This window comes from Berghia stephanieae, chromosome 3 (genome assembly GCF_034508935.2).
Source record: "Berghia stephanieae isolate SIO BIC M18660-M18661 chromosome 3, UCSD_Bste_1.3, whole genome shotgun sequence".
NCBI classification, from domain to species: domain Eukaryota; kingdom Metazoa; phylum Mollusca; class Gastropoda; order Nudibranchia; family Aeolidiidae; genus Berghia; species Berghia stephanieae.
Genome location: NC_088362.1, coordinates 61,892,864 through 61,910,223, shown reverse-complemented (window position 1 = coordinate 61,910,223; position 17,360 = coordinate 61,892,864). Strand labels below are relative to the sequence as shown.

The 17,360-nt window shown below is 39.8% G+C and overlaps 1 protein-coding gene across 2 annotated transcripts; it reads left to right on the top strand.

Annotated features, from left to right (window-relative positions):
- Positions 1–593: 593 nt before the first annotated feature.
- On the top strand, positions 594–13,890 carry LOC144968144 (mitochondrial coenzyme A diphosphatase NUDT8-like). 2 transcript variants are annotated; one of them, XM_078906161.1, is made up of 7 exons: positions 594–1,069; positions 3,651–3,918; positions 4,432–4,523; positions 9,192–9,330; positions 11,755–11,944; positions 12,621–12,753; positions 13,563–13,890. In XM_078906161.1, exons 3-7 carry the CDS (start codon positions 4,521–4,523, stop codon positions 13,650–13,652), a joined length of 555 nt encoding a protein of 184 aa, XP_078762287.1. In that variant the 5' UTR covers positions 594–1,069; positions 3,651–3,918; positions 4,432–4,520; the 3' UTR covers positions 13,653–13,890. The 2 variants fall into 2 exon arrangements, with proteins under 2 accessions (XP_078762287.1, XP_078762288.1); XM_078906162.1 differs by lacking the exon at positions 594–1,069 and having other exon boundaries at positions 3,554–3,918.
- The last annotated feature ends 3,470 nt before the right edge of the window (positions 13,891–17,360 follow it).

The following is a 17,360-nucleotide window of genomic DNA, read 5'->3' as shown; positions in this document are numbered from 1 at the left end:
TAAATTTGTTTCTTGGTGCAACAATAATCACCTGGAATTGAATGTTAGTAAGACCAAAGAATTAATTATAGACTTTAGAAAAGATAAGAATACAAAAGACCATATTACTATTAAAAATGAAAAAGTAGAGCAGGTAGTAGAATACAAATATCTAGGAGTCACCATGGACAACAAATTACGGTGGGACGTACATACCAATTATATCAATAGTAAAATTAATCAAAGAATGTACTTTTTACGGAAATTGATAGGTGCAAGTACCGATCATTGAGTCACTCTATTATTTTGTGATCTCCATCTGCTCTTCTTCCCATCCATTTCCACAAAAAAACGACAGTTTGACATAAGGAATTTTATCATTGCAACTACTTTTGTGTTACGAGTTATCCTTGCAACCTTTAGGAGCAGTTTCCTGTGATTTACTGTGTCATAGGCAGCTGTCATGTCCACCAACGACACAGCTCCTGTAATTTGTTTCAATGTATTGTGTGAAGGACGGAAACCAGCTTGGTCAGGTGACAGATGTTCGTCTACTGTTTGTGAAATCCTGGCTAGTATCATGCACTCATTTACTTTGTACAGTATGCAAAGGAGGGATATTGGTCTGTAGCTCTTGCTGCTATTTGGATCTTTTCCAGGTTTAAGTAGTGTATCACTCTTGCTTGTCGCCAGAGCTTTGGTACTGTGCGCGATTCAACACATTTGTTGCTAAGAGTTAGTAACCTTGTTTTTGTTGAGGGACCGAAATACTTTATCATTTCTGCAGTGATTACATCAAGACCAGCCGCTTTACCGGGTTTGGAGTGTTCAAGTATAAGTATCAATATTTTTCTGTTTATCCGATCTTTGTCATTCCATAACACAGCTGTTCATTTCAATGTGAATAGTTTTCGATTTATAAGTCGCATGTTTAATCCGCTATTTATGGAGGTCATGTCGTGTGTGTGTGTGTGTGTGTGTGTGTGTGTATGTGTGTGTGTGTGTATGTGTGTTGACGTGTGGCGGTATTAGTGTACTTTCAGCTTTTTGTTTGCACGATTCAATTCTACCTTCTACACTGGAAAAATATGTAAGTAAAATGAATGTATAACAGTTTGCAACAATAACTAGAAATACTAACTACTATCTTTTGGTGATCGTGATAGGATATTTAGAATTGTTTATTTTTAATAATAATATTATTATTAATAATAATAATAATAATACCAGTAATAATAATAATAATAATAATAATAATAATAATAATAATAATAATAATAATAATAATAATAATAATAATAATAATAATAATAATAATAATAATTTTTCTGATGATGATGATGATGATGTGATGATGATGATGATGATGATGATGATGATGATGATGATGATGATGATATTATTATTATTATTATTATTATTATTACTATTATTGTCATCATCATCATCATCATCATCATCATCATCATCATCATCATCATCATCATCATCATCATCATCGTCACCATTATTATTATTATTATTATTATTATTATTATTATTATTATTATTATTATTATTATTATTATTATTATTGCTTTTTCGCCATAGATGCTTACCAAAGATTTGTTATTCCTTTATTATTCTAATTGTAAGAATAATTTGTTCTGAGAGGTGTTATGGTGATTGGCATATTTTGGCCTAAATATTAACACTTAAGATTGAACTATTTAAATTTATTTTGATTTCGATGAATAATGTACGAGTAGCTGACATAGGTTTGCAGTTGTGTATTTTGTCTGTTGATTATTTTACACATACGTGTGCACGCGAGGTCAAAAGGGGGCAGAGTGGCTCAGCTGTGCCGAGTTCGATCATCCGCCTTAAGCTAGTCACCTCGCCCTAGCTCAATTTGCGGCGCTGAACTGCGGCTGACTCCTGGGTTATTCCAGTCTTCCCTTGGAATACACCCTAGAGAAATATTTCCCTATGATATGAATACTTACTTACGTATCCTCTTGGTGCTTGAACAGCACATAAGGCTGACACGGTGGAACGCATTTCTCTAGATTGGAGGTCATTTTTGTCATCTGTCCCCAAGACAATCCACGAGCTTTCATTTCTCTTTCGACGCTCCTCCTCCTCCTCCAGGTCTACAGCGGCGGGCGGCCCCTTCTTCTCGTCCCCTGGAGGAGGGGAGGAGGGAGTCCACCTTAAGGCTATCCTGGGAATGGCACTCTGATCCATTCTATGGACATGTCCAGTCCATTTCCACCTTCTCCTCTTTACAGCTTCAGACATTGGTTCAATTCATGTACGTTTTGCCAGTTTTTTGTTTGAAAATACTTTTGGCCAATATTATATCCTCAGGACCCTTCTTAGAAATGCGTTAAGTTTGTTGGAGGTGGTGCCTGTCAGTTTCATGATTCAGACAATAAAGGAGAATAGATAGAACATTTGTTTTGAAGAGATGTAGCCTTGGTTGTTAATGTTCAGAATTTTGTTTGAATTAGAATTCATCCTCATCATTTTGGTCTTTTCAACATTTCACGCGAATAGTCCAGGTATGTTCGTCCCGAAATAAAAACAATAAAAAGTCAACACATGACGAATACGCTTCAACAGTCGCAACGTCACTTCCCTCGTAATGACGCATTGTAACTTAGCAACTGGCTCTAAACTATCGGAACAATGGCGGACGCCCTTATGATATATTTCTCCAACGAACATAAAAGCGTATCCAGAGGAAAAAAAAGCATTATAAATCTGATCATGTTTTGACTTTTACACATTCTCATCACAAGACATATGAAAAATTCTAGCCAGCATGAAGAATAGAAAGTAATGATTTTTTTTTGTTTAGAACCACGATGGCCGCCGTTGCTGGGCGACGTGACATCAGACTATTGAATCCAATTTCAATCAACAATCCATTATGAATATCGTAGTAAGAAGAGCTTGCAAAGAGAATAGGAGATCGTTTTTATACGCATGGTGACGTCACAAACTCACAGGCGGAAATAACGCACAACAGTGATCGGAACTCACAGGGACACCCAAAAGGTTACCGAACATTTAAACAATTCACAGCTCAATAGCCGAACAACAACAATCTGGAACACATTGGAACACAGTAAATATGTTCCCACATCAAAGTCCATCTCAAACTCATAGCCGAAATCGGGAACGAAAATAAATCATCACGTCCAAAGTTCTCTATAGATAATATGCGCTTGGCTAAGAAGCTCACAACATTGCCATCCGGACTCGTATGACGAACAAAACTCTGTAACCATGAACTTTTATAGTCTGGATACTACAGTTAACTGAGAATAGTCTGGTGTCACGTCCGCCCAGCAACAAGCAGCTTGGTTTTAAACAAAGAAAAGCAGTACTTTTTATTCTTCATGCTGGCTGGAACTCTTTTGCATGTCATATGATCAGAATGTATAAAAGTCAAAACATGGATCATATTTATAATGTTTTTCTCATCTGGATAAAGTCTTATACTCGTCGGAGAAGTATTTCATAAGGGCGTCCGCCATTGTTCCGATAGTTTAGAACCAGTTGCTAAGTTACTATGCGTCATTACGAGTAATACGAGGGAAGTGACGTCATGACTGTTGATGACTGTTGGTCATTTTGCTCAGCATGACTCATGGGTATGTTTACAAATTTCATAAACAAAGCAGCAAGCAGCATGTTTAGATACATTGAGAAATATCCAAACGTTGTACAGCAGCAACAAATCATGTGATCGATGACTAGGTTGGACAAAAACCTGAATAAAGATCGCTCCCATTACCTACATAGTTAAAAGTGGAATGTGAATCACAAAAGACAAAGATAAAAGCTCTTCCCTCAAATGACAACCGGCAGGCGCCATCTGCTTTCTTCTTGAGTCTTCTTCTTTTGGACGGATACATTAAGAGACATAACTACAAAAATATGATAACAAAGGTAAAAAAATAGAATGAAGTTTCTCTCTCTCTCTCTCTCTCTCTCTCTCTCTCTCTCTCTCTCTCTCTCTCTCTCTCTCTCTCTCTCTCTCTCTCTCATCATGCTTTTCAACAGATGTTGTTAACTATGAATCATACAATTTTGATTTATATATATATATATATATATATATATATATATATATATATATATATATGTGTGTGTGTGTGTGTGTGTGTGTGTGTGTGTGTGTTTTCTGTACTGGCAAACTGCCATAAAATAAACTTTGAATCTATCTTTGTCATGTGAGACATGGATGGATTAGAATCTCTCAACATAATCCGGTTTAGTATTTTGTTGTTGTTTTCTTTCTTTCGTGTGTGTGTGTGTGTGTGTGTGTGTGTGTGTGTGTGTGTGTGTGTGTGTGTTGTTGGGGTTTTTTGGGGGTTTTGGTTTGTTGGTTTTTTTTTTTGTTGATTTATATTTTAAGCTTTTCGAATCTACTATTCACTTTTTGTAAATTACATTTGACAGTCCACAGCTCCTGGCAGCTTAGCAGTCAAGATATTATTTCCACGGTTGGTTCATAGGAAATTCAACATTCATTTATATCTTAATTAAAGATGGTAAGTTGGTTCTTTGTTTAACATTAATCTTGGAGAATATAAATGTTGCTGCTCGAAACTCGAAGAAATGAATAACAATGTGAAACTTTAAACAAAACGGGCGTGCATACGTTATTTGTGAAACATTGAGTCATAAACCTTATCCGTAATAAATAAATGCAATTTATAAGCAAAATAAAGCAGGATGAATGAAATACTACAGACGAATGAGATGCTGTGATAGTGGCGGTTTTTTTTCGATAAAGGGGAAACCCGAAACGTCCACCTGATCTGTTTTCGTTTAATAAATTGAAGCTTGCATTCAATTTCACCTTGTTATTTATAACTTTAACCTTGCAATGTATGATACTTATATAATACTAATGAAAGAGTGAAAATGGAGAGGCTTTGTATGGGAACAAAACAGACAATGGACGTTTCGGGTACAAAACCCTCGTCAGCACAACAATACACAAATAAACGTGGAAAACAGATAAAATATAATGAAAAATAACTTGTATCGTCTGTACTCCAACCACCATTGAGTACAGACGATAGAAGTTATTTTTCATTATATTTTATTTGTTTTCCACGTTTATTTGTGTACTGTTGTGCTGACGAAGAGTTTGTACCGGAAACGTCCATTGTCTGTTTTGTTCCCATACGAAGCCTCTCCATTTTCACTCTTTCGTTAGTATTTTACGATAACCGGCTTCAGGCAGCCCCTACCGTTTTATACTTTTATATAATTCAGTTATTACAGTTAAGGTCTACACATACGTACGCACGCCAGGTTTCTGTTTAAAGTAGATAGTGATGGCTATTTATTTACCCCCCCCCCCGCCCCCACCCCAATGAATTAAAGCTTATGATAATTCATAAAGTTTATAAGCCCCGTGGAGTCGAAGCTCATCCCAATTTCTATAGCGTGAAACGGAAAAAAGCACTTGCTTGCTACATTTTTAATAGGACACTTTTTTTTATTGCAATGTACTTTCCGCAAGGTCTAACAGACAAAGCTACCTTCGATGGACAGAGGGAGGGGGAGGGGTCACTCTTTGTTCCGTTGTGTGCGTGTGAAGCGAGTGCTCTACCAACTGAGCTATCGGGACCCCAATTTGTATACAAACAAGACTGCAATGACGCTCCCAGTCCCTCGTCCTGCCGCCCCCCCCCCCCCCCCCCAAAAAAAAAAAAAAAAAAAAAAAAACACCCACACCCACATCACACACACACGCACGCACACTCACACACCCACACACATACACATCCACCCACACCCACATCACACACACACACACACACGCACGCACACTCACACACCCACACACATACACATCCACCCACACCCACATCACACAAACACACATCCACACACTCACACACCCACACACATACACATCCACCCTCACCCACATCACACACACACACATCCACACACTCACACACCCAAACACATACACATCCACCCACACCCACATCACACACACACACACACGCATGCACACTCACACACTCACACACATACACATCCACCCACACCCACATCACACACACACACACACGCACGCACACTCACACACCCACACACATACACATCCACCCACACCCACATCACACAAACACACATCCACACACTCACACACCCACACACATAGACATCCACCCACACCCACATCACACACACACACACACACACGCACGCACACTCACACACCCAGACACATACACATCCACCCACACCCACATCACACACACACACACACACGCACGCAAACTCACACACCCACACACATACACATCCACCCACACCCACATCACACAAACACACATCCACACACTCACACACCCACACACATACACATCCACCCACACCCACATCACACACACACACGCACGCACACTCACACACCCACACACATACACATCCACCCACACCCACATCACACAAACACACATCCACACACTCACACACCCACACACATACACATCCACCCACACCCACATCACACAAACACACATCCACACACTCACACACCCACACACATACACATCCACCCACACCCACATCACACACACACACACGCACGCACACTCACACACCCACACACATACACATCCACCCACACCCACATCACACAAACACACATCCACACACTCACACACCCACGCACATACACATCCACCCACACCCACATCACACAAACACACATCCACACACTCATACACCCACACCGTCGCCATCGTTAACTTATAGATAGTATGCAGATGACGTCACTCAGGCCTTTGTTATTGTTTTTGCCATCCGCGTTTGTGAGTTGTTCTCACTAAACTGTATTAACCAGACTATAAAAGTTCATGGTTACACAGAGTTTGTGTGTTGGTCCGTTATACTTCCGGATGGCAATGTTGTGAACTCCTTGGCCAAGCGCATTCTATCTATAGCCTGCCACTGACCAAAACATGACGTCAGAATTCCAGTCTTTGGCTACATAAGAAAACAAATCGTGAGTTGTTGTCAATAGTTCAACCAATGGGACCACTTGTTTCCATGAGCGACAACTCACTAGGCGGTGCAAAAAACAAATAATGACGTCAAAATGCCGGTCGTATTGGGTTTCAGCGTAGCCATTGTTATGGCCTGACACTGAAATCCAAAAGGACTGGCAGTTTGACGTCATTATTTGTTTTTTGCACCGTCTAGGGAATTGTCGTTAGTAGTACTCATGGAAACAAGTTATTTCATTGGTTGAACTATTGAATACAACTCACAATGTGTTTCTTTTGTGGCAAAAGACTGGCATTTTGACGTCATCTTTTGGTCAGTGTCAGGCTATAACTTTACGATGGCCACGGTTTCAGTGTCAGGCCATACCATAACGATGGGTACGATGACACTGACCAAAAAATGACGCCAAAATGTCAGTCTTTGGCCACAAAAGAAAACAAATCGTGTTGTATTCAATAGTTCAACCAATGGGACCACTTATTTCCATGAGCACTACTAACGACAACTCACTAGGCGGTGCAAAAACCAAATAATGACGTCAAAATGCCAGTCTTTTTGGGTTTCAGTGCCAGGCAAGAATTTAACTGACACTAGAACCCTCTGGGACTGGCAGTTTGACGTCATTTTTTAGGTTTGTGTAGCGTCTAGTGAGTTGTTAGTAGAGCTCATGGAAACAAGTTATTTCATTGGTTGAACTATTGAATACAACTCAGGATTCGTTTTCTTTTGTGGCAAAAGACTGGCATTTTGACGTCAGTTTTTGGTCGTGTCAGGCTATAATTTTACGATGGCAACGCACACATACACACCCACCCACACCTACCCACCCACACACACACACATACACACGCGCGCGCGCGCATATATATACACAATCACTCACCACGTACAGCTGTCGCACGCTATCTTTTGAGATTTGAAAGAATACCAATAATAATTGGCACAGCTGGGCATGTCAGCCAAATATGAGCTTTTGAGCTTTTTTCATGTAGGGCAATATCCGCTTAACGTGCTCAAAAGCATTTTATACATAGTTCCAGACCAACAGGTCGAGAAATGATGCCTGTTAGGCGATATTACACGCCCATGTATTCGTTTTCCACCTAAGTATAGTGAGAGAGTTTGAGTAGAGCTTTTGCAAGGACTCAACTATGCGCCGCTAAGAGCGGCGCGCGAACCCAGGACCTTCCGATCCTAAGGCGAGCGTCATACCATTTCATTAGACCACATAGCCGCACGAATGTGATATTTTTACCGCGTCGGGTTGGCTTTGATATTGCTTAATTCAGACCTGCCTAGTCCTACGAAAAATTGGTAGAAATACGAGTTTTTGGCTCCAACTGTACGACTGCATTTCCGTCTTTTAAAAGGAAAGTTCGATGCTTAGAAACTATATTTAGGACTTTGGAGCATTTTTTGATCTTACTGAAGGCGAATTGTTTATTTGTAAAGATATTTAAAGTGACTTTGTATTTTTTTCCATTGGAGACTACGAATTTTTGAAATTTCAAGTTGGCAGCTCTGTAAATTGTTTTTGTCTTCAAAAATCTTTACTTTTTAATAATAAGAAACGTTTTTTTTTAGAACGAGAAGTGATAACCAGCTGCACAGAATTCGGTGTTTCATGTTTTTTTTTTTTTTGCGGCTATGTAGTCTAGTGCTATGACATTAGTTTTCGGATCGGACGGTCCTGGGTTCGAGCCTCGCTCGCTGCATAGTTGAGTTCTTGGAAAAGGCTATTTACTCATATTCCCTCACCGTACTCAGGTGTACAACGAGTACTTGGCCGTTAACAGCGTTGTCTATGTTGAAAAAGAAATTGTAATATCGCCTAACAGGCGTCATCTCTCGTTCTACATGTTATGTGTTGTAGTTAGTCAGGAACTTTTGTAAAGCGCTTGGATCGCATTTAGTGGATATTGCGCTATATAAAAGCTAAAGCGATACCAGACTGCTAGAGAGGAACTACAAAATATCTCTGCCGTCTATCTGGAATTTAGTAATGTATTGTTATCATTGTTTTTTGTTATTGGCTGAAGAAGGGTTTTGACCCCGAAACGTTCCTTGTTTGGTATTTTGTTCTTTTTTAAAAAAAAATATGTTATATTCATTTATGTTTATTGCTATATAAAATCTCAAAGTTTTGTTAAGAACGATTTATTTATGTTTATATTTCATAGGCCACATTGGCGAGGATACTGATCAGCGCTCCCAATGTCTTCATTCAACGTTGCCAGTTTGGTGCTTTGGGGCACAGACATCTTTCCCGAGTCCCGCATGTTCTACCTCGCCAGTCACCATTTGAGGATATATTATCAGGTATATCAAAGCGCTTTACAAGGGTCCATGGCCAGCAGCAACACGTAACATTTAGAACGGGACATGACGCCTGTTAGGCGATATTACAAATTTTTGTTTGGACAAAGACAACGCTTTTAACGGCTAGGTACTCGTTTTACACATGAGTACGGTGAGAGAATGTGAGTAAAGAGCCTTCTCCGAGGACTTAACTATGCGCCGAACGCGAGGCTCGAACCCACGACCTTCCGATCCGAAAGCGATTGTCATACCACTAGACCACATAGCCGATTTAAGTGAATCCTCACTTCTGTCACTACCAACGTGCTCATATTATTTGCAGGTCTGATAACCGAACGTAATTATGGGCTTGATTTAACGTTGTCGTAATGTTGAGCTGGTTTGGGAGTATTTCCATTCCTCTAATATGGGTTCCGGGGAACCTGGTCAATCCAAGGAGGGATTGCCAAGTACTAGGAGAAGTCAAACACTCCAACCTGGCGGGTCCCCAGGAGACGGATAAGGGGTAGCTGTGCAACAGCCCCGGACCAAATCATCGTAGGCACTTTGGCAAGGCCGAGTACCCATCAGCCACCCTGTACTAGGGTTACAGCACAAACTGGAGAGATGAACTTTTTCAGCCTTGATTGACAATTATCAAGGAGAAGGTCACTCTTAGCAAACCAAAAATGGGTAAAACGGACTCAAGAGTCCTGAAAGGCAGCCATTCTAGGAGGGAATCTCTAAACAATCCTGGCCCTCCAAGTCTGGGGGTTGAGCATAGGGCTAACGACCCGATCCCAGAAAAACCATTGTCACAGACACTGACAAAGGAACAAAGAACGATAGGAGTGGAGCAATACCATAGAAGTCTGGATCGGCAGTTCACACAAATCGATGGAACTGGTGACCCAGAGCACTGTACATATGACGGATGGTGGCCAAATCGGAGAGGAAGCCAGCAACCAGACACCATTGCCTCTTCTTTAACCAAAACACAGCATTCTACTGGGAACCTGGGATGTTACGACACTCTACCAAACAGGCAAATCAAAAAGTGTCAACATTATGTGCTGATCAAGCACCAAGAAGATAAGTAAGTAAAAGTAATGTGGGATTATTTGGGCAACCAGGGAAACTCGGGCCAATATATTAAAAAACTCTTCTTTCTTTTCAAAATTCTAATAATGATGAGTGAAAACATGACTAAAGATTGTTAGATTTTGAAGAAAAAAAAGGTTTTAGGGTGCGCAAATCATTTTTAAGAAAATAGCCCAAGTAATCCCATTTAACGGTACAGCAATGAGCCCATACACGTTTGGGTTATCAGACCTCAAAGCGCACAGTCACAGTGTTGAACTGAGCATTGTGAATAGAGAAATAAAGTAGTAAATAAATGAATACATTAAAAAAAATTCATTATGAATATTCATGACGCGCATATCCACGAGCTGACCATGCTTAATTAATTGTGCTAGATCGTGCTTCATTGATTTTCCCAGCAGGAACCAGAATATTCTTATGTCATGTCATAGGGCGAGTGTCATACTACAGGATGACAAAACCACACATGTAAACATGGTAAATCGAATGTCAAAATACCACTAGTCTATATATAAATGTGCTAATTTTTTGTGTTGTTTTTTTTTCAATGGTTTAAAAACGACGATAGGTCCCTTTTTTTTTACTATCATTTTTCGACTTTGTAACGTTCATATTTGCCCGTAATAGACACTTAGATAACCACGCCTCTCGTACAGTCGTCATAATGTAAACAGTGGCCATGATTGATTGACATAGCAAACTGCACGAGATTTACTATCGATGTTTTGTCTCTTAATAAAATACCCACTGATCTACCGCTTGATCAACAGAACCAACACAGAAAACTTAGACTTTTATAATCTGATCGAGAAAATCTTGTGATAACTAGTCACCCATTTGGCGGTATAAAAACAATAACAATGATCAGAGAGAGTTCGATTTCATTCACGTTATTGTTTATAAACAACCAACTATGTTTGTCCGAGCACGTGTGAAGGTGTGTCACAAATTCCATGTTTTGTTTGGTAAAAAATCTACTGATTCATTATGTGCTTGTTGGCAAAATTTAAAATGGGCTGTACGGTTTTCTTCCCATCCCTATTTTTGGTAAATGATATATAGATCGAATGAAATGACGTCTCTCAGGTCTTTGGTTTTGTTTGTATTTTTTTTCTTTCGTCATCCGCGTTTATGAGTAATTCTCACTAAACTGTGCCAACTAGACTATAAACATTCAAGGTTACCCATAGTTTTGTTCCGGGTGACAATATTGTGAGTTTCTTAGCAACGAGCACAGCATCAATCTAGAAAATCAAATTTTAGTATCCAAATCATCTTGAGGTCTAACACCTTTTTAAGGAGATTTCTAACACGTGTTGTTTATATCTTTAAATACCACAGATGAGAACAAACAAAGGGTCCAAGAGAGAATGAAGTATGAGATCCCTGTGGTCACGGAAAAAATCAACCCCCTGAAACCTGATCATGGCGTGGCGTCTGTGTTGGTTCCTCTGTGTACAGTGGATGGAGAACCGTCCATCATGATGACAGTCAGATCAAGGAAGTTACCCAAGTATAGAGGACAAATTAGGTAAAAAAAAAAGTTGTATATATTTTTTCATGAAATACAGAACCGAACTGGGGATCCGGATAGATCAGTTGGTAGAGTACTCGCTAGACTAAGAAATGATCCCAAATCAAATTTTCCAAATTGAGCTTTTATATAGCTCAATATCCACTAAACGTTCTCAAAGCGCTGTACAAAGGGTCCCTGACCAACAGCAACACGTGACATATAGAACGAGACATGGCGCCTGTTAGGCGATATTACAAATATTTTTTTTCTGACAGATACAACGCTGTTAACGGCCAGGTACTCTTTTTACACCTGATTACGATAAGAGTTCGTGAGTTAAGAGCCTTTTCCAAGGACTCAACTATGCGCGGAGCGAATCTCGAACCCAGGACCTTCTGATCCGAAAGCGAGTGTCATGCCACAAGGCCGCATAACCGTCCCAGGTGCAGTCGAGAATTTTTCTGAACTCCTTGTCCACCCAGCAGTGATCGGGTAGCTGGTTCTGTTAGATCTGGCGGAACTTACTTTGCAACAGACTAGCGTCTTATCCGAAGGGTAGTTAACAATTACTATTGTTTGTTTCACGCTACAGAAACCGGTATAAATTCTAGCTCCATGGGCCAAGTGGCTGTGGAGAACTACCTTAATTATATCTCATGAAACTAATTCATATTTTAAAAGCAATCTTCAGTTTTCCAGGTGGAAACGTAGATGCCTCGGATCCTAGTCTAGAGTTCACAGCCCTGAGGGAGACACATGAGGAAGTAGGACTCAAACCATCAGCATTTGACATTTGGGGCCAGATGAATCCTATTCCTGCAGCTGTAAGTTTAAACTGATACACTAGAACATCACAGAGTGTAATATTATGATTTTTAAAAATTAACCTTCAACGCCACTTGCTGGTCAAATTGACCTGCCCCGGCCCCCGTCTATATATTTGATATATTCTTAAAACTCCAGATATGTTTCCATCGACTCTCAAGATAAAAATTTTAAAGATGAGCTTTTATATAGAGCAATATTCACTAAACATGCTCAAAGCGGTTTACAGGGGGTCTTTAGCCAACAGAAATGCGTAACATGTAGAGCGAGACTTTTACAATTTTTCAGACAGAGACAACGCTGTTAACGGCCATGTACCCAGTGTACACCTGAATACGGCGAGAGAAGGTGAATAAAGAGCCTTTTTCCTAGAACATAATTGTGCGCCGCTCAGAACTCATGACCTTCCGATCCGAAGGCGAGTGTCATACCCCAAGATCACATAGCCGCACATTTAGCCCCTATTACTCAATTAGCGGTTGTGCATTGCCACTGACTCCTGGGTCATCTGAGTCATCTCTCGAGTTATACCTATAGCAGAACAATAACCCTTGAGGATGAATACATTGAATACAGTTCCATTTGCTCAGAGGTACAGTCTTATCTTCGTACCCGAAAGGTACCGAGTTCGACCACCCGCTGCTGCTGCTGCATTGAGCAAATCTCCTCGCCCTAGTTCAATTTGTGGCGCTTTGTATTGTGGTTGACGCCTGGGTTATTCCAGTCTTTCCGTGGAATAGACCCCAGAGACAAATTTCCTCTATGTGATGAATAAAGGGAATTTTATTTATTTATTTTCTTATTTCAGCGAGACGGCCGAGGAAAGCTTGTATACCCAATTCTTGCAAGAACTGGTGAGGTGGATGTCTCCAAGCTGGGCTTAGCGACGAGGAAGTAGAAGAGATATTCACAGTCAGCATCGAACAACTGTGCCGTCCGGAAAGCAGTGGGGTCACACGGTTTCGCCCCGTAAAGAACAACAACGGCCTTCCTAGCTACACCCTCCCTGTCTACGTATCCACTCCTCATCGCGTATGGGGCCTGACATCTATTATAATACACATGACGTTGAATCTTTTGGTACCGGATGTGTACACATTTAAGGTGCGTCATACACCGGATGTGTGTTGATGGCGTTTTGGGGCTTTGTGGACAGTTATTTTTAAAAAACATAATATGGGGTTAATTGGGACTCTGGGGTTATATTGGCCATCAGTGGTTACTTGGAGGAGGGGGGGGTATTTGGGCCACCAGGACTTACTTGGGCCACCAGTGGTTACTTGGGCTACCAGATGTTACTTGGGCCACTTTCATTTATTTATTTTCAAAAACTTATAATGAGTGAAGGCATTACTAAATATTGCTGGATTTTGAATAATAAAACGTCTTTGGCTGTACCGTAGAATGAGGTGACTAAGACAAGCGATCAATTGTGCCCCCGGCCCAGTAAAGAACAACTGTTTTCCCAGCTACACCCTCCCTGTCTACGTATCCGCTCCTCATCGCGTATGGGGCCTGACATCTATTATAATACACATGACGTTGAATCTTTTTGTACCGGATGTGTACACATTCAAGGTGCGTCATACACCGGATGTGTGTTGATGGCGTTTTGGGGCTTTGTGGACAGTTATAAAAAAAACATAATATGGGGCTAATTGGGTCTCTGGGGTTATATTGGCCATCAGGGGTTACTTGAGGGAGAGAGGGGGAGTACTTGGGCCACCATGGAGTACTTGGGCCACCAGTGGTTACTTGGGCTACCAGGCGTTACTTGGGCCACTTTTATTTATATATTTTCAAACACTTATAATGAGTTAAGACTAGACATTACTAAATATTGCTGGATTTTGAATAATACAATGTTCTTGGTTGTACCGTAGAATGGGGTGACTAAGACCAGACACCAATTGTGTGCTCCCCCCCCCCCCCAACGCCGTAAAGAACAACGGTCTTCCTAGCTCGCTCTCCATGTCTACGTATCCACTCCCCATCGCGTATTGGGCCTGACGTCTATTATAATACACATGACGATGAATCTGTTAGTACCGGATGTTTACACATTCAAGGTGCGTCATAAACCGGATGTGACTTGATGGCGTTTTGGGGCTTCGTGGATATTTTTAAAAAAATTATAATTTGGGTTACTCGGGCCACCAGGGGTTACTCGGGCCATCAGAGAGTTTACTTGGGTCACCAGGGGTAAATATTATTTTTTTTCAAGAATTAGTGGCCCAATTAACTCGTGGTGGCCCAAGTAACTCCTGATATTCCCCGGTAGCCCAAATAACTCCTGATGGTCCAAGTATCCCCCGGTGGCCCAAGTAACCCCTGATGTCCCAAGTAACTCCTGATGGCCCAAGTATCCCCTGGTGGCCAAATAACCCCATTTGACAGTACGTAAAAATGTGACCCATCGACTCAATCCAGTTGTATGTGAGGAGCATTCAGATGCTAAAAATAGCATTTATGTTTCCAGTCGAAAATATCCCACTTGGATTGAGTTCACTACAGGGGGAATAATCATTTTTTCTTATGCCTTTAAAAATTTTAGTAGGGTTATTTCCCTTGATTTATGAAACCCCATTTACGGCTAAATCTGACACATTTACTACAGGCCTGGATAGGCGGCAATGCATTGAACCAAAGATAATAATATATTCAACTACTTCATTTTCGTGCACAATTGAAATTCATAAATTTCTCTTTAATCCAAGTTGATTGCGGTATCAAAGCTGTGAAATTGCAATAGATTTTGTCTCTTTGGGATTGGCTCAGCGGTACGGTCTTTGCTCCGTACCCGAAAGGTCCCGAGTTAGATTTTTTTCTGTTTATTTATTTATTTATTATATTATATAATATATATATTATATATATATATATATATATATATATATATAATATATATATATATATATATATATATATATAATATATATATATATATATTATTATTATTATTATTATTATATATTACTTTTGGTATTTTCCTTCAGTTCATCATTCGCCTGCATTGATTGGAAATTCTATGTCAATGTATATTTCATATTGGCAATTGCAGAAAATAAACCTTTGAAAAATGTATATGTCCGTCATATTACCCACACTCATTGTTTAATGATTTATGTCATAAAAGTAGTGTGTATAAAATAAAATAAATATGGCTCAATACAAGTCTTTAACTTCATGCCAAATGATAACATTGATAATGTCCTAGAACCATACTTGTATATTCTATAATTAGAGATAAACTTGTGCTTTATACAGCGTAATATCCACTAAACGTGCTCAAAGCGCTTTACAAAGGTTCCCTGACCAACAGCAACACGTAAAATGTAGAACGAGACATGACGATAATACCATTTCTTTCTGACAGAGACGATGCTTTTAACGGACAGGTACTCATTTTATATCTGAGTACGGTGAGAGAATATGAGTAAAGTGTCTTTTCCAAGGACTCGACTATGCGCCGAGCAAGACTCGAACCCAGGACCTTCCGATCCGAAAGCGAGTGTCATACCACTAGACCAGATAGCACCAAACTGTATCACGTAAACCAGCTCCCCTCGTCTATTTTATCCCCAGAATTTTAGGGCTTTCTTTAAATCAAAGTTCAACTCACATAATTCGTCTGTGAAGATTTTGCTGTAATTTGTATAACTTTTAAAATCAAATCATTTGGAAAAAGATACTCTCCACACTGAGGCTTTTAATCTACTAGCAGTTTATTTGAATGAAAGAAAACCATTTTATACATTATATCTCGGCTATATGGTCTAGTGGTATGATACTCGCTTTCGGATCGGACGGTCCTGGGTTCAAGCCTCGCGCTCGGCGCATATTTGAGTCTCTGGAAAAGGCTGTTTACTCACATTCTCTCACCTTACTCGGGTGTAAAATGAGTACATCGCCCTTAAAAGCGTTGTCTCTATCCGAAAAAAAAATATCGCCTAACAGGAGTCATCATGTCTCATCCTACATGTCAATTGTTGCTCTTGGCCAGGGACCCTTTGAAAAGCTCTTTTAGCGCGTTTAGTGGATATTGCTCTATATAAAAGCTCAAGATGTAGCCTACAAGTTGCTACAAGGTCATTCATTATTCTTTAATTCAATTTAATTTAAAGAATGTTCTCATCCACACAGGTATTCAAATTAAATAAAACTCATTTCACTCTTTTCTCTTATTCTATTTATTTAAGTTTGAAATGAATGGGATAAGTACGAGATAATTAACATTCCTTGAGCTATGGCTGTCTGTGTATGTGTGTGTTTTGTTTTTGACTTTCGACCACCGACTTTCTACGCATGGGCAATAAAGGTATGTAGACGGGGAGAGATTAGTTGACTGGATGTATACAACATACCAATATGTACCAATCCACGGGGAATAAGTCTAAGTATTGTGTACATGGTTTGTTTGGGGAGGATAAAATGAATGGAAAACAAACAAATGAAAATAAGTGAATTTTGAAACGCGGTGACTTTTAATCGGCCAACTGCCGTACCCTGGAAAAACACATATTTAAACATGTGGCCAGAAACTCGTCCTTAAAAAACGATCGATTAAAAAAAAAAGAAACAAAACAAAACAAAAAACAAAAGAAAA